The sequence below is a fragment of the Biomphalaria glabrata genome, chromosome 11 (assembly GCF_947242115.1).
Source record: "Biomphalaria glabrata chromosome 11, xgBioGlab47.1, whole genome shotgun sequence".
Taxonomy (NCBI): domain Eukaryota; kingdom Metazoa; phylum Mollusca; class Gastropoda; family Planorbidae; genus Biomphalaria; species Biomphalaria glabrata.
In genome coordinates, this window is record NC_074721.1 from 7,879,133 (window position 1) to 7,897,590 (window position 18,458).

General features: G+C 36.4%; 2 protein-coding genes across 3 annotated transcripts; both read left to right on the top strand.

The window, feature by feature from the left end:
- The first annotated feature begins 1,037 nt into the window (after nt 1-1,037).
- LOC106069880 (uncharacterized) lies at nt 1,038-7,636 on the top strand. Of its 2 annotated transcripts, none has more exons than XM_056004180.1 (3): nt 1,038-1,190; nt 2,767-2,938; nt 5,405-7,636. In XM_056004180.1, exons 2-3 carry the CDS (start codon nt 2,787-2,789, stop codon nt 5,913-5,915), a joined length of 663 nt encoding a protein of 220 aa, XP_055860155.1. In that variant the 5' UTR covers nt 1,038-1,190; nt 2,767-2,786; the 3' UTR covers nt 5,916-7,636. The 2 variants fall into 2 exon arrangements, with proteins under 2 accessions (XP_055860155.1, XP_055860154.1); XM_056004179.1 differs by having other exon boundaries at nt 1,068-1,232.
- Nucleotides 7,637-11,794: 4,158 nt separating this feature from the next.
- LOC129929009 (uncharacterized) lies at nt 11,795-17,748 on the top strand. The gene is made up of 3 exons (XM_056045729.1): nt 11,795-12,429; nt 14,296-14,465; nt 15,983-17,748. The coding sequence occupies exons 2-3, from the start codon at nt 14,326-14,328 to the stop codon at nt 16,506-16,508; spliced, it is 666 nt and encodes a 221-aa protein (XP_055901704.1). The 5' UTR covers nt 11,795-12,429; nt 14,296-14,325; the 3' UTR covers nt 16,509-17,748.
- The last annotated feature ends 710 nt before the right edge of the window (nt 17,749-18,458 follow it).

Consider the following 18,458-nt stretch of genomic DNA (forward strand, 5'->3'; position numbering starts at 1 on the left):
AATATTTTCCTGTTGTGTTAATGAATTGAAGGGCTCTCCTTGCTAGAACTAATTATGGAAGTGATCCTAATCCTGAAAAAGAGAGACAGAAAGGAAGGGAGAGAGATACACGACATATCATGTGTGGTGACACAAACGAACCTCCAGAGAGATACACGACAGATCATGTGTGGTGACACAAACCAACCTCAAGAATTGACCCTATTCAATAGGAGATATGTGAAGGTGGTGATGGGTGATTCTATAGAAGTCAGACGGTCTTGTTGTTTTTATAGAAGTCAGAAGGTCCTGTCGGTGTTATGAAAGTCAGAAGGCCATGACATTGTTATGGAAGTCAGGTCTTGTCGCTGTATGAATTGAAAGTCATTACGTCTTTTGTTGGCATGAAAGAAGATCTTGCATGTTATGTAAATCAGAAGATGTTGTTGTATGTTATGTAAATCAGAAGATGTTGTTGTATGTTATGGAAGTCAGAAGATGTTGTATGTTATGTAAATCAGAAGATGTTGTTGTATGTTATGTAAATCAGAAGATGTTGTGTGTTATGTAAATCAGAAGATGTTGTTGTATGTTATGTAAATCAGAAGATGTTGTTGTATGTTATGGAAGTCAGAAGATGTTATTTTATGTTATGGAAGTCAAAAAGACTTTTTGTTGACATGAAATGGAACACAATAGAGACTTTAACATATTTTTTTTTTAAAGATAAGGTTAAGGCCTTGGCGAACCTCCACCTCTTGAAACGTGACACCAAGGCTTGAGAACTGCTTGTTTTAAGTGACATTGGCACTTGGTATTCGTATAGAAGTTTAAATAAAAGGTCGGATCAGATAGGCAAACAAAGGAAAGAAAGGTTAGCCTAAGCAATGAATTGAAAAATAACTAAACAGAGATAAGACTAGATTTTTTTTTTAAAACAGTATTGTGAAAATAGAGGGGAAGCTAGCCTTGGCCTTATCCAGTTCTTCAGTCTGTGGTTAACCTACTACCAGTTTCGAGACGCAATGCTCCCCCCCCCCTTCTCTTTTGTTGTACAACCTCTACCAACTTATAGAAGTGATTGTAGACACTACATTGACGCAGTCAAGCATGACAGACGCTACAGAGAGTTGAACTTCATTCTAGGTTTTAAATATTCATTACATTTTACTGCAGCCGAGTGGAAATGTAGTGCATTTGAGATATACAATGTAAGATTCGTTGACGTGTCATTTTCATTTAATTCACAATATGTAAGTTTAATGTGAATCAAACAATCTCGCTTATAATTTGTTTACATACATCTAATAGGTTTTGTACACTGGTGGGGGGGGGGGTATGTCTTTTTTTTTTATAATTCCAAACTTATACAGTGTTTTTAGGTGAACACCTACAACCAGTATCAATTATTTAGGGCAAATTACTAATATACTGTACGTATGATAGTTACTACAACATATTAAAAAGATACTCTTATATAAATTATTCCATATTTGGTTTCTGTTAAGTCATTACGTAAGGGGAGATAATCTTTTGTTGGCTAATTAAGTCTCATTTATGCCCAGTTTATTTCATGACATAACATAACCCATTCGTTGGTGTTTTTTTTTTATATATACTTTAATAATTGTATTTTTTTTAAATTAAAAATCTAGGATCAGTGAAGGCCTCACAAAAAAAAAGCGAAAATTTAACTAGAGTATCTTGTTAATTACCTTCCGTGTACACACTAATGTTTTACTCATATCAGTTTCTTCTTAAAGTATACAACAATCTACTAGTAAAGACAAATATTACCACAATCTATATAGGGTACATAATTTTAGAATTGGAAATTTTCCCACTGTGAATTAATGACAGTACAATGTACAATGATCGATTCATAAAAAAAATATGTACGGGATAACAAGACAGAGAAGCGATGTGAAGAAATGAGGTGACGATCAAATGGTTTCGGGAACCTAAGAAACAAATGTAAGAAATTCTATAGAGAAAGATTGTGGGAAAATTCGAATTGTGAGTTAAATAGATAAAAGTCTAAAGGAATCATGGACGCTATTCTAAAAGATTACCTTGTGCTAAAGCAAAAGAGGAGGCGCGGTGGCTGAGTGGTAAAGCGCCTAGCTTCCGAACAGGAGGGTCCCGGCTTCGAATCCTAATGAAGACTGGGAATTGAATTTCGTGATCTTTAGGGCGCCTCCCAGTTGTAAAGGGTACCTATTAATTACACATAAATTATAAGGATCCTCCAGAAGGATCCTAGGTATCACATTCAAAGACCGCATCACAACCCAAAAGATTAGAGACAGGGTCACTGCAGCGATCGAACACCACGATAACCTGCTAACTATCGTAAAAAAAAAAACCCAAGCTAAAAGTCTATGGCAATATTACAAGATCTTCGGGGCTCGCAAAGACCTTCCTTCAGGCAACAGTACCAGGAAAAAAAAAAGAGGCAGACAGAGAAAGCGATGGGAATCGACGGGCCTGCCACTGGAAGAGGTTCTAACTAAGGCAAGACAGAGAGGAATGGAGAAAGGCGGTCGACGAATCTTGCATGGTGTCCCAACGGTCCAACGGACTAAGGGATAGGTAAAGGTCAAGGTAAAAGATAAATCATAAGATTTATCAAAGTACCTCGCTTATCTCTATTATTTCCGTATTCTGCAAACGGGAAACACCAAAAAGCTTGCTCTTCATGAATCTGCCCAGGTATGAAAATACTTTATTAAAACAATTGTTCCACGTCAATTTTAACGTAATAAATTTGTTATTATATCTTTGCAGTGTGTCCAAGCACATCCAAGATGGCAGCAGTGCTGCTCTTCAGTCTGTCTGCACTACTAGGCCTGATAGCTATAGTACATGGCCAGTCCAGTCAGGACCTGACCATACGCATTGTCAAAGAGAACACTAAGGACTATCTGGACACTAAGTTAAAGGACGCGGAAGGACATATGTAAGTTTCTTTTTACCCAACAAATTCGTTTGGGGCTTTTATGAGTTCTTGTTTGGCACACGTTACTAACTTTCGAGCAAATGTAAAAGTGTTTTGTTTGTATCATGTGTAACTAGTTCTTTGCGGTATATATAAGTTCCTCTTTGGGGCATATATGAATCCTCTTTGCATATATGAATCCTCTTTGGGGCATATAACTTTTTTTTTTCAGGGCATTTGCAAGTCTTTCTTTGAGATATGAGTGAGTCTCTTTTTGGGACAGATTTTTTTCTTAAGGGAATATGTAGTTACTACTATATACTCGTGTAAGTCTCTCTTTGAGGTATATGTCTTTCCATAGGACTTACGTCAGTATTTCTTTGTTGTTGTTTTAAACCTAGTTTAAAGTTTCGTTTTCTTTAGAATTATCCTAAGAGTTGAGTCTAAGACTCTAGGAGTCCAACCAGTATGGAAATTTGTCTCTATCTGCTTTTCTGAAAAAATGTTCCGTCTGGGAAAGATACAAGCAGACGTAAATGATTACATCACTATTACCGATGGCTCGTATTCAAAGACGTTGGGATTATACGCAAGGCCAAAGGTCGAGCATACTTGGGAAACTGGTCCAAATTCCTTCTCTGTTCCACATCATCCTTGTAGTTGTCCGCTATAAAAACGGTCCCTTAAGGAACGCTGTGTGAACATGTTTCTTGGGGCGTTCTTCCATCCCCGTCAATGCAATGGATTTGGTACTTTGGCACCTTAACGTTTTGTTTTTTTTTTTTGCTTCCCAATCGGCCAAATCGTCTCTTCTAATGACCTTTTAGAACCAAACGCCCCGTTGAGACTGAGAAGACTTGCCTGGGTAGTGTAACGTTTGTACTGGTCTATCTTGTTGATCATTTGGCCTTTAATTTTTATCGAGTTTATACTATGCATTACTTTGAACTTGTTACTGTTAACAGTGGACATTTCAACAGGCAAACTAAGCAAAATGTTTCTGCTTATTTAAATTTTCTCATTGTAGTTGGTTACCGGTTTACTATACCTGTGACCACAGCTGTGTAATCACAATAGAAGCTGCAAAGTTGCATCCATCAAAACATGAAATGCCTAGAGTATTGGTTGGAAGCGTGGTCGAGAGGCCAACTTGGCTTGGCTTGGCTACCTAGAGGTTCGACACCCTACTCAGGCAGAGCTATGTTTACTGAGCGCCTAAAGGCAGTACCGAAAACTAACTCCTAGATACCCTCTCCCCCCCCCCTTCCAATGGTCCACAAATGAGATTGGACCAAAAGCGCTCTGAGCATGCTATAAGCATGAAAGAAGCGCTATATAAAAGCTAAAATAATAATTAGTTGCAAAGAAACTAAACAATATATTTTTTAATGATGTGTACATTACTATCACTATGTTTAAATTTGGTTCGTTGTTTTAAGATATTATTCAATAATATACTAATGTATTTTTAAACCTGAAATATACAATTGTTCATTTCGTATTTCTCTCTTTTTTTTTAAATCTAATTTATTATATAATTGTATAAACAAGACATGTTTCTACATTGCCTGAAGTGCAGCTATAAATATATAAACAAGACATGTTTCTACAGTGCAGCTAGTTGTTTAATAGAATGCCTGGACAAAGAATGACAGAGTTATTTCCTACTTATCATGAAAAAAGACAGGCCTTATGAGGGACCTTACAGCTCTACCCTCCAGCCACCACCATAGGTAGCTAAGTGGGACACTATCGAATTTTTTGTTCTGTTTTGGGAGGCGCCAGTGGTAAAAGTTATAAGAAAAAAAAAACACTGCTATAAGTTCCAGCCATAAGTCTGCGTTAGAGATTTTCTACCAAAAAAGTCTAATCGCTCGGACTCAAGTATTATAACGACTAGAAAATCTTTCCGGCTATTTTAACAGAGTTACTTTGGCAGCTGGATTTATTCAGACACATCATGCTTGTAAAATATAGATGTATGTTTTGAAACTAGATTTATTTATGGCTATTCCTTTATCGAGTTATATGACTTTGAAGAAATATATGGATTGTAAATAGTATAAAAATATTTGAGTTATATATTTTATAGCTGTTTCAAGGGACAAAATGTGTAGAACTATCACAGCTCAAAGCCTGTGAGAATATTAATTTAATATTTTAAAGAAATCAATCTCAAGATCTCGATTAAAGATTACATGTGGAAATATATTAGGAAAATATGTCAGAGAAATACATGTTATGAAAATATATTAACAGAAATAATAATAAAAGTGAAGTAAAGTACCCTTTTAAGATCTATGGGGCAGATGATGTAACGGCCATCTGTTTCCGTGCCCCACGGTTAACGTAGGTGTTATGTGGCCAGCACAACGACCATAAAATGTACTGTGCTGAAACTCTTCTCTTGATACTGATATTGTTTTTTTCCCAAAATGTACGATTCGTGAAAGGTAATCTTCTTTTTGTATTTATCTGTATTTTCAGACTGTATTTGTCACTGTGTAGGGGAAGCGGAAATCAAGCAATTGTACGCATTAATCCATCGGGCGGCACATCCGAAATAATGGACGAGTCCGGAGGGTTGACCAAAGACACTAAAGGCGTCACCTCTTGCATGTTCGACTCTCCCAGCAACGTCAGCTGCAAAGAAGGGAACCACTTCTGCGAGCTGAACAACAACTGCGTGGCCGAGATCAAATCCTCCTGCTCGCCCAGCAACATGAGGACCATGCACTACGTGGACGTCACCCTCAGCAGCGCGGAAGGCTTGCTGATCGTGGACAACTGCCTCGTGCTCTGCGAGGCCGAGGGCTACAAAGAGGTGGACGCTCTGTCGGAAGGCAACGGGATATCCGACCTGGCGGTGGGCCTGATCATCGCGGGGGTCATCCTGGTGGCATCGCTACTAGTGATCGGAGCAGTGATATGGAAGATACGAGACAGCAAGCTACTGAGAAAGCATCATGTGCATCATATCCATTACGTTGAAACGTAGCGATGGTCAATAAATCTCAGGAGGAAAAGGTGCTGATACAACTGTTCATTCACAATAGAAAGCGTTCTTTTACACATTTTCATATATGGCGGAAAAGCTAAAATAAACCAGATTTTCGGTGTATCCTGTGTACAAAATAAAAGGAAGTGTCGATACCTTATATTTTTTTTTAAAGTTGTATTATACTGTAACTGCATTTCTTAGCAAGGCAGAATCAATGTTTTATAAGTTCTTCCGTATGTAGCACACAATAAATTCAATATAAAGGAATTATGAGACTTTCACTCCATGGTTTAATACTGTTTTAAAAACAGACTAGGTAAATAACTAGTGCTAATATAGGAGATTTAATACGGATATCGACTGCTAGGTATTGAAATATTGCTAAGATTTTAGCTCAATTCGTTGTTGTTTAGTTTGCAGCTATTTAGGAGGTTCAATTGAGTGTCCTTGACATTGTTTTATTTATCGTAAAATCTCCGAGAGCTCATTGGACAAGGCTGACCATTAGTTATGATGCAAGAGAGGATTTGAGCCTCTCAAGCCCTTTCTCTAATGGAGTTTGATGATGATGATGATGATGATTAGTTATGATGCATATGTATGTAAAGATATGGAGATGTTACACCAAAAATGTGGATACTGTAACTTATGAACTTGGATTCTAGTGAGGTGTAGTACTTAATCATCGCTTTTAATCAGCTCCATTTAAAGAATTTAAGATTTAACCTATAACCTATACTTGTACTTTGTATAATCTATATGAGACAAAACTGTGTAATCAACACACAAATTATGCACCAAAATGCCTCATTTAAAGGCGAATTGCTATTTTATTTTTAAAATCTCACGATACGTTAATATACTAAATAAAAAATGATCTTTCTTTTCTGATATAGCATTTTTTTTTTCTTAAAAAGAGTATACATTATTTACTTTTTACCAATCCGAACAGAAAAGCGACAAGGGAGACAACTTACAGTAATAGAAGTATATATTAGATCATTTAGAAGTTATCCCCATTATCGAATGTAAATGTTTAGACATTGTAGATTAAACGTACAGTATTATTTTTCTCATCAATGTGTGAGATTTGTGGTTAAATAGATAACACCTAGCTACCATGAAGAAATGTTAAAGTCCCAAAATGGACCAGAAATCTTGGAGTTTTATATACGTTATATACATTAACCTATCATTACTATGCTTAAATCCTCCAATCTCTTTGGTATTCATATTAATAAAGCTCGATAGAGATATAATTGCGTAGTTGTTATGAATTTCTGTGTCCTGTGTGTAGGTGCTGAATTATTCTTTTATTTTAAGTAATGACGTATTGACGTTTTGAAAAAGGTTTAACATAATGCAAGGTCATTAATTTTTTGTTTCTGTTCTGATAAGGGGAGATGATTTATCTTCGTCTTCGTCAAATCCATTTCTTCTAGTAGTCAACTGGTACTATGTAAAAAAACAACAACGATAAAGCCATGTTTCTGTTAAGAACAAAAATGTTAATTCAAATTCAAGTTAATCTGACGAGAGTTCACTATTCACATGTATAGCCTCCCCTTGCTAACATTATTGGTTTGAAAATTTTAAAAATATTACAATACTCATGTTCATCGGCTGTGTTCAGATAGAGACGTATTGATACGATTGTATAGCACATAAGAAAGTGTAAGAATTTTTTGTTTAATTACATTTCGTAATATTGTACTGTACTATTGTTGTTGAGGGTTTTTTTTTTTCATTTTTTATTAACTCTTTCCAAAACAGGTTGTTGTTTTTATCACAAAGGAAAAGAAAACTTTACCTGCGTTACATATTAACGTGAAAGTCTCTCCCCAATTGGGCTTTGCAGTTACACGAAAAATGAACCTTTTGAAAGCCATTTTCTGCCTAAAAATCTGTTTCAAATGCCCACTGAGCTTGTCTTTAAGGCGTGACTTTATTCTTGACAAATGCAAATCTTCTAATTGTCCTTAGAGTTAAGTCTAAGATTCTTGAAACTCTTGGCCATTCGATGCTCCTCTACACTGGCCTGTGGGAACAATTTGTCGGAATATTTTTAATATGCCTTATTATGATAAATGACAAGTATTGCACTCCTTTCATTTTGGAATGTTATAAACTGGACGATACAATTTAAAGAAATATATATAGTTTTGATTTCATTTACTTGCTGGAATGTAAATTATGTTGAAATGAAAATATTTAATTTTCACTACTTTGTATTGAAAGAACATGTATGAATACCAATAGCTGTTATGAAATATTCTTTAACTAGAAACTTCTAATAGGTACTTTCCAACTTTCTTTTTGTAGATATTATTGAAAAATGTACAAAATTAATGACATATATATCGGTACCTATTGAAATGATAGCGTCAACTGAAATAAAATATTAATAAGTAAATTATAATTTAGCCTTACTAATAATGTGTCACTTTTGTCTAGTGCAGAGAGAAGTGTAGGAGTTTGATGGTAGTAGCTTTTAAAATTGCTTCCCTTTTTTATCAAATCAAGGCTGAAAATATTCTGGTGTTACAACTCATAACTGAATAATTGATTATATATAATAATTTCATAATTGTTAATACATAATATGTATGCAGCCATTGTTGCTGAATTTGCTAATTAGCATCAGACCCTGGTTGACAAACAATCTGCTGCATGCCAGACCTTTGGTTTTAAATATTTACCTTTACCTTTACCTATCCCTTAGTCTGTTGGACCGTTGGGGCACCAAGCAGGATTTGTCGACCGTCTTTCTCCATTCCTTCCTGTCTTTTGCCTTGTTTAAAACCTCTATCAATGGTAGGTCTTTTATGTTGTCGTCCCATCGCTTTCTCTCTCTGACTTTTCTTCTTTTTCCTGGTACTGTTCCCTGAAGAAAGGTCTTTGCGAGCCCTGTGGATCTTGTAATATGGTCATATATTTTAAGCTTGCGTTTCTTTACAATAGTTAGCAGGTCATCATGGAGTCCGATTGCTGCAGTAACCCTGTCTCTAATCTCTTGGTTTGTGATGCGCTCTTTGAAAGTGATGCCTAGGATCCTTCTTTAGCATCTCAGCTCCATTGCTAGGATCCTCCTCTCTAGCTCTGCATTCAACGTCCAAGACACACAAGCATATAAGAATGTGGGCATGACCAGGGAGCGTATCAGTCTGATTTTGGTGCCGAGGGCTAAGCCTTTGTCTTTCCAAATTATTTTCAGTTTTGAAAGGGCTGCTGAGGACTGTGCTATTCGGGCCAATAGTTCGGGTTTTGTTCCCTCATCTGAGACAATAGCTCCGAGGTATTTGAAGCTGTTAACACTAGTCAGCTTTTCACCTCCAATACTGATGCCTCTTTTAAAGCCCTGATGGCTATTGGTCATAATTTGGGTTTAATTTGGGTTTAAATATTAGAAAGCCCAAAATACTATTTCAGATTAAAAGCACTGTACCTCACCTGACTATGAATTTCCAATCACTGGAAACTGTTGACAAATTTTGTTATCTTGACTCCATCATCTCCAACGATGAGCTACTGGATAAAAACATCAACAACAGAATAGCCAAGGCAATGGGGATATCACTGCTGCAGACAAAAGTGCGTGGGACAATTCCCTGCTGACTACCAATACCAAAGCCTTAGTCAACTGGACCTGTGTGATGAGCACTATGATATACGGTAGCACCATGCCGCTGTGGAAATGTGAAGACATCGAAAAGAGAACTTGAACCTACCAACGTTTCAACCGATAAAAAAATTTCACTCAGGGCTCGAGTCATCCAGGGGACTTTATTCAACTTATATCACAACATTAAGTACGATTTCTTTCCCTTGTTCAAGCTAGCAAACAAAACAAAATAAAATAATTACCAATAGAACGCCATTTATCCGGAACGTTACATTTCCTGACTGCAATGTTTCTGCACCAAAGTCAACATGAAACTCAAGGAGATTTCAGGGAGTTTTCCAGAAGAAATTATAAACCTCCAGGAAAAAAATTCGCACAAAAAAAATATAACAATACGTAAAAGTTAATGCAATTTAGGATTAATAAATAAAATTACCATACTTATGATATTTGAAATTCCTGTCATCACTGTCAAGAGTTAAAATTCAGTGTTCACATGCTGGCTAAAGAAAGTATCCAGACTTTCAGAGATGACACTGAAGAACTGGAATGTAGCAGAACTTGTGATTATATCGGAATAGTGCCATTGGGTAAATTCAGATTTAATACTTTTTTTTATAGTACTATATCTAAATGCACTTGCTTAATGATCCACGTTAGTGCAGTGAAGTAAAAAAAAAAAAGTACAGTTCCCCTTTCAGAAGTTGTAGTCTATAATGTCTGGTACCCATTAGAGCTGGGTGGACTCAGAGGCGCCCATAGATGTCGAAATTAACAATTCCAGTCTTTACCAGGGTTCGAACTCGGGAGCCCCTATTCGGCAGCCAAGCGCTTTACCGCTCAGCCACCACCCGCGCCTTCTAGTGCAGCGAAAGATCAGGGATTATTTTTCTCAAGTTGGATTTGCAAACATCTTTGTTCATATGTATGAGATCCTTACAATGTGAATTATCATGACTATATTTTAATGTGTACAAACATAAACAGCTTTTGCATACTCTAGTAGTAGTCTCCATGTATGTCCTGTACTAGAGGATGTCTTTCCTAATTCTTAAACGTTTTCTCTCCTTATCTGATGTATGATGTAGATAAACCAACAGCTATTTTTGTTGTTGTTGTTAAAATAGCATTCTCATTTAAATTTAAATCTAGTGTACCGGTAATTAGTTTCATTGTCTCCCCCCCCCCCTTTTTTTTTTTTCAACTGAGAGACATCAAGGGGGATAAATAGTAATAAGAACATAAAATTTTGCAAAGTATGTCCAAGTCGTCTCCCTTCCAATGCACTTCAATTGGGCCTTCTACATGTACATTAGTTTATTGTTAGTGAATTAAACATAAATGCTGCATGTATATATATATATATATATTAACGCAAGGCGCAGATTCGGACATGTTTGCCGGATGGAGGACAATCGCATCCCGACGAAAGTCATTCTCTACGGGCAACTCGCGTCTGGCTCAAGAAATACTGGAGAGAGACGGTGACCAAGAAAGCTATAGACAGTGAAAAAAAACTTGGACCACAGCTCTGGAAGAAAAGCGTACAATACAGAAAAATGGCCAACTCCTCTACCACCACAGCGAAAGCCACCTTAACCTGCGATTTTTATGGACGGGAGTGTCTCTCCAAAATAGGGCTCCACAGCCACATGAAAAAGTGTTCGAGATGAACCATAGTCGTTGTACGACTGAAGAAGGCCTGAATATATATACAAAACTATTAGAATTTATATGGATATCGAAATACTGTTATGAAATACAATATGTATATATTATGACTAATCCACTACGTACGTGGTGTCATTTTGTTTAAAAAATTATGTAAACCTGTAATTGTTTAGTTTATGAGTTTCTTATTTTAGTCCCACAAATATTTATTTATTTATCTATATATAGGCCAATCTATATGTATCTATCTATCAATCTATCTTGTATCTCTCTCTCTCTCTCTCTCATGTATATATATGTATGTATGTATAAATGTATGTGTGTATGTGTGTATGTATATATATATATGTGTGTGTGTGTGTGTGTATGTATGTATGTATGTATGTATGTATGTGTGTGTGTTTGTGTGTATGTGTGCATGTGTGTATGTATGTATGTATGTATGTATGTGTGTGTGTGTGTGTATATGTATGTGTGTGTGTGTTTGAGAGTGTCTTGTGAACTATCGTATATAGTGGTTTGTTAGCTGCATACAATACTAGCTGTACTTCAAATCCAAAGAGACATACATTAACAAGAACTCTCAATACCAGCAAGGAAATTTTAAAATATTTCTAATTAATTCCCCTTTCTATGCAACTTGAAACAAGGTAAAAATAAGAGTTGCGAAGGTGTAAAGGGAGGTCATATGCACTCCCAATCTGATGACTACTACCTTAAAGCTCGGAGTTGTCGTACTTTAATTCACAGCCGTTGTTGGCTTGCCCACGTTCTAATCTGTCAAATCTTCAACAGATTAGTGCGAATGCATTCATCAAATTAATAACATTTATTTATTTTTGTTTAATTTAAGACAATCAAAAGAAAGTTTAGATTGTGCTGTGCGAATTGTCGTTCTTGCGGCTACTTGTTTTGTATTACTGTAACGTGTTTGACATTTCCTGACAATAATTCAGCTAAGATTGATGCAATGCCTGGCCATATTCCAAGATCCAAAGCTATTTTTAATGTCAGAAATGCATATTTATATGTCCATAACCTGTATTGCTGCATTAGCAGATTCAGGGACACAGGAGACACTGGTTAGTTAATATAAAATCGAAGCGAAATTACGTAAAGTTAAAGAATAGTTCATATTTTTCATGAGCCTTTATTACGATGTAGGAATATTTAAAGAGATTGTATTTGTATTTATACTGTTGATCTGCATCATACATGGTATGTATGTCTTTTTGCCTTGATAGTAGCCTATAGTTTTTAATTTGTTTGTAAGCCATAAACGCCCTTGTATACAACCTGGCTATACTGCAATGTGATTTAAATATCTAATACCCTTCAAATAGTTTGGATTGCTGCCTAGAAGTATCAGCTCAAGACTGTCATCTCGGTGGTCCCGGGTTTGAAACCTGCCGTTGCTATCCCCCGCCGTCCTGCGTGAAAATTGCGCTAGGCCGCTAGGATATAATCATCTTCAATGCCGTTGGAACACCCAAAACTTATTTTAAAAACAACAAATGTGTAGTATGCTATAAGAAAGAATTTTTTAGAGGTAACATCACTTGAATTGCACTCAAAATAATAATTAACAAGGTTACAAAAGACAGTTTGTGTGTAAACACCAACTCAAACTCAATATTTTCAGAAAGAACATCCAAATGAAGTTATATCAAAGACAAATGAGAGGTGAAAGTGAATGTAAAGTTAGATGTGAACCTGGCCTAACTAGTTCCCCTTTTAGACATTGTGGTCTATAGGGCAGATGATGTAAAGTTCATCTGTTTTTGTGGCCTACGGTTAACGAGGGTGTCATGTAGCCAGCACAACGACCAACCGCCTTTACTTTTCCCCAACTAATGTCAGGTACACATTAGAGCTGAGTGGACTCAGAGGCGCCCAAAGATTCCAAAGTTGAAAATCGCAGTCGTCACCAGGATTCGAACCCGGGACCCCCGGTTCGGAAGGCAAGCGCTTTACCGCTTAGCCACCGCGCCTCCCCTGGCCTAACTGATGTGTTATAATTGATCTAATTGTTTTGAAAAGGCTCAATCTTTTATTCGAATCCTCAAAAAAAAAAAAAATCCGCAATAAAAAAATATTGTGATGTCGGATTTTCAATATATTTTCTAGTTTACGAGATCTAAATGGGACGGACGGACAGACGGACAGATGGACAGACATTTCGCACAAAACTAATAGCGTCTTTTCCCCGCTAATAAAAAAAAACATGCTTCTTTCTTTAACATTGTAATTGCACTTATTGTAAGAAGCCCTACATCGATTGTTTGGTTCTATTCTTTGTTTACAAACATTCACCATGAACTCGGTAAAAACTTCGAGATCTTTTCTGGAAACGATGATCAAAGAGCGACAATTACGAAATAGGTTTCAGGGGAAGACAAAAGCAAAACAAGGATTACAGGGGAAACTATAAGAATGGCAAGATGAACAAAAGTTTGGCTTCAAATCAAAACAAATAATGTTTTACTACAAATGCTTTTAAAAAGCGAATACGGTAAAAAAAAAATTCACCGACAAATTGTTCTCCCTCCTCCCCATTCCAATGTTCCAAACTGGTCCAAACAAGGGATAGGATCATAGAGTATTGAGAAAGCTAAGACCATGAAATAGCGCTAAACAAAAACAAGTGGTAAAAATATTTCTTATCAAACAGATTTATTACATCTAGATCTATTACAAATTTAATTACATGACTGATCCAAACTGATTGATACAATAGCACTTCTTAAAAGCTTTGTTGTTGTTGTTTTTTTAAAGTAGTTTTATATTTTTCTTGTTATACTGTTAATGCAGCGTTTTTTAAATACTTGTTCTGAAAATGTAATCGAAGTAGACATCTTTGTTCCTTAAATAATTCTTATGGAGAAAAGACTCTATTGTATTTCTGTTGTCTCTCTGTTTGTCAATCGGTTTCTTACTGTCGAATAGCCGATAGAATTCGTTTTCGCATAGGATGTAGACTTATTATCTTCTTTAAATTAGGTGTAGACCTATTTCCAAATATTGTTTACAATTTACATATTTGCTCAAATGCTTAGTTATTTTGTATTTTGATTTCTATTCCAGTCCCCCCCCCAGCATATCCTATAACTAAACATGACATCTTCTCTGAGTCTGCTAAAGATCCTTGCCCTAGTCTCAGTGTGTCACTCCATCCCAGAGCTCACTATTAGTATTGTGAACCCGGAACTTGACGCAACGTTAGACACTAAGCTACCAGCAGAGTTAATCAGCAAGTAAGATGCTTTACGTGGTTTAAAGTACTTGGTGAGGGTATTCAATGTGTTAGTCTTCTTTACACAATATTTGGATTTACTTTGTTACATTTCACACTAAAACACAACATTGCCAGGGCCGGATTCAGACTTGGTAAGTCCTTAAAGTGTTTGAGATTGGCCCATTTCAATCAATATAAATCCATTTTTCTTTTCATCTTTGTTCAAAATTATTGAAAATATCCCTGGAAGCATTTAGGAGAGTCCCCAAGCAAGTGAATGCTCTAAGCTATAGCTTATGTTGACCATAAGTAATTCCAGCACTGAACAGCTTGTGCGTTACCCTAGGACACAGAATGACGAAAATGAGGTTTTTCATTTTGACGTTCACATCTCCCTTACCTCAATTCTAGGTATATACCCACACGCCTGGATCTATTCATAACAAATCGCTGTATGTTTTAAATAAATTTATATTTTTTTAATAAATGTATCTATATAATTTTTAATGAATTTATTTAGATATTTTCCAAACTATACATTTTTTTCTGCACTTAATATATATACTCACTTTAACCCTTAATCAGGATCTGCTGAGAACCTTTCTGGTGAGAAGAAGGTTCTGCGGCAATACTGTCTTCAGGCAGGTGGTGAGAATCTCTTTAGAGAATCTTTTTGAGATGTTTAGGGCCTCGAAGATGTCAGTCAAACTAGGTCTATCCTATTATAATAGGTAATTTGTTATCTCTGGAACCTCTTTCGGCGAGTATTTTTAGTAAACAGGCGAATTTTTTCTCTATCAAATCGTGTGTCAAGTCCAGGTGTTGTCTTGCACTGGCAGGGTCGAGCCTCGTTAAAGTTAAACGAAATTCATTGTAGTCTCCCCTTATTATTATTATTAATATTTTTAAGCAGTTCATGAGAGATTATTTATAAGATTCCCTGTTTTCTCTCACTATTGGACTAATAGAAATGCGTGATTGTGGTACTAGGAACGATGAAGAGACAGACGAATACATGGCTATAAAAATAATATCTGATCTATTTCATAACACATGCTTTAAGAGGCAGCCTTAGGGGGATGGCTATAGGGGCAACTGACCCAGGCCCCGCACCTTAGGAAGGCCCCGCGATAAAGAGAATATTTTGTCTCCATCAGCTCATGGTACACACATCCACGGCTCTTATATGACACTCACCCTGGGCAAGACCATTCGCCCAGAGACCTGCGCACTGCTAAGCCCACCTCTGGGCAAATTATATTAGTATTTTCCCAATGGCTATTAGAACATTGATAAGTTGCCTAATAAAAGGGACAAAAATCAAAAGCTTTGATAGAATATACAATTTTATTAAATGAATAGACTAAACTTGAAATGTACAAAACTTTAATCTCCAATTTAAGTATACACGCAACATGGAAAGTTTTCTTTCCAAACTAAATGTAGTGTTGATATAACTATTTTAAGAAATAAAGCTTGTTAAACATTGGTAAAGCTGAACATAATATTAGTTTCTTGTTTTTACATACATTTCAGACTCTACACAACTCTTTGTGAATCTGGAGGTTCTCATAACATTGTGCGCATCAAAACAGAGGATGGAAGATCAGGGATCATAGAGGAAGGTCAAAGGTTAAACACAAACTCCAGGTTCGTCACATCCTGCATGTTCGAAGACTCCCCACCCAACAAAACGTGCAGCTTCTGCGAGGCGAACAGGGCGTGCGTGGCTGAGATCAGGTCATCCTGCTCCCCCAGCGACATGAGGTCAATGCAGTATGTCGACGTTACACTCAGCACGAGCTTCGGGGAGTTGGTTGTCGACAACTGTGAAGTCCTCTGCCAACAAAAGTGGTTCCGAGGAGACGAGCCTATTGTCTCTGCGTCCAGCAGCATATCCGACTTGGCGGTGGGCCTCGTCGCAGGAGTCATCGTCTTGGCGTCTCTGCTTGTGGCTGGGGCAGTGATCTGCAAGATAAAGGACAGTAAATCAGTGAGAGAAGAATACAATGACAATCATTTCACACATTCAACTTCATGTAGTTCGAATGAAATAATGTAAAACTATTCTACATTTCAACAAGTACATACATTGAAACTAGAACTAAAAGTCAAACGCCTTCACTGCGTATACTGCATCTCAGTGTTTCCCAAGATTTTTCCTTAACGGAAGACTAAGCACATTCAGAGAATTGAGCAAAACACTTTTCGTATTTTTTAGAGAGAATAATTCACGTGTTGGTCTGCGAGTTAATTATTCCGGTAGTTCGTGGAACATCTATTTAGGCCTTGCGGGCGGAACACTTGGGTTTCGCGGAACACAGTTTGGGAGACACTAGTGTATATGAACTTAAGCCAGGGTATTTTACTCTCTGAAGCCCCTCAACTCAAGAAAATATTAAGAAACTGGAACAGACACAAAATAGAGCAGTGAGATTCATAACAAACGAATATTCACATTTGACTAGAGTAACACCTTTGGTTAAATCCCTAAATTTAAAAGCCTTCATGACAGAAGACTCAAAAGTAAAGTAGCAATTATAAATAAAACACTGAACCATAACCTTCAAATACAAAAAATTTAATAAAATACTTAGAAAGACGCAAAGATAAAGGCACATTTTTCATTCCATATGCAAGGACAAGCCAAAATAACATTTCCTTACATTTTGTAATCATTTTGGTATTATACTTTGGCCCAATAGCTTTTGAAATGTTTATTTATTATTTATTAATACTACTTTTTAATACGCTATGATTAGTCATGTATAATATGAGTTCTTTTAAAATTGATGTATTTATTTATGTATTTAAATTTGTATTTTAGTTTTTTTTCGAATCAGTACAATATTTATATTCGAATCCTGGTGAAGAATGGGATTTGTAATTTTGGAATCTTTAGGGCGCCTCTGAGTCCACCTACCTCTAATGGGTACGTGACATAAGTTGGGGAAAAGTAAGGGCGGTTGGTCGTTATGATGACCAAATAACACCCTCGTTAACCGTAGGCCACAGAAACAGATGACCTTTACATCATCTGCCCTATAGACCGTATAGGTCTGAAAGGGAAGCATTAATATATGTTAAGTTGTGATATATTAGTGTGTAGTAAAGCCTGTTTTAGTGTTACGGTTTCCAGTAGTGTAATTTAGTTAGATAGTTGGTTTGGAATTGATAGGAGTAGTAGCCTACTAGTATAGATATAGTAAGGTTGATTACTTGTTTGGGTTTAGTGTACATATATTTTATTATTAATTCTTTTTTTTTATTTTGTAAATAAAGTTTCGTTTTTGTTGTATTTATTTTCAATGAAAGTTAGTTTCTTGTTTAGTTAGCTAGATTAGTTAGTTTAACTTAGATGTGCTGTCTGGTTGCTTAGGCGACTCCATCCCCTTATGTACAGATACGACTCACCCAGTAGCGTAACCATCTAGCTACTGTGTAAACTTCTCGTTAGCTGAGGCCTAGTCGCCGCACGCTAACAGATTACTAATTGAATCTAGACAGCAAATACGAATACGAACAGCCAAGAATGTAGAACAGCCTTGAATGTAAGAACAGCTATGAATGTACGAACAGCCTTACTTGAATGTAAGAACAGCTATGAATGTACGAACAGCTATGAATGTACGAACAGCCTTACTTGAATGTAAGAACAGCTATGAATGTACGAACAGCCTTGAATGTAAGAACAGCTATGAATGTACGAACAGCCTTACTTGAATGTAAGAACAGCTATGAATGTACGAACAGCCTTGAATGTAAGAACAGCTATGAATGTACGAACAGCCTTACTTGAATGTAAGAACAGCTATGAATGTACGAACAGCCTTACTTGAATGTAAGAACAGCTATGAATGTACGAACAGCCTTACTTGAATGTAAGAACAGCTATGAATGTACGAACAGCCTTGAATGTAAGAACACTGATGACAATGTAAACAATTCAACTTGTGATGAAACCAATGTAGTAAGCTTTAATACTACTGTCAAATCAAATCTATATGACTAC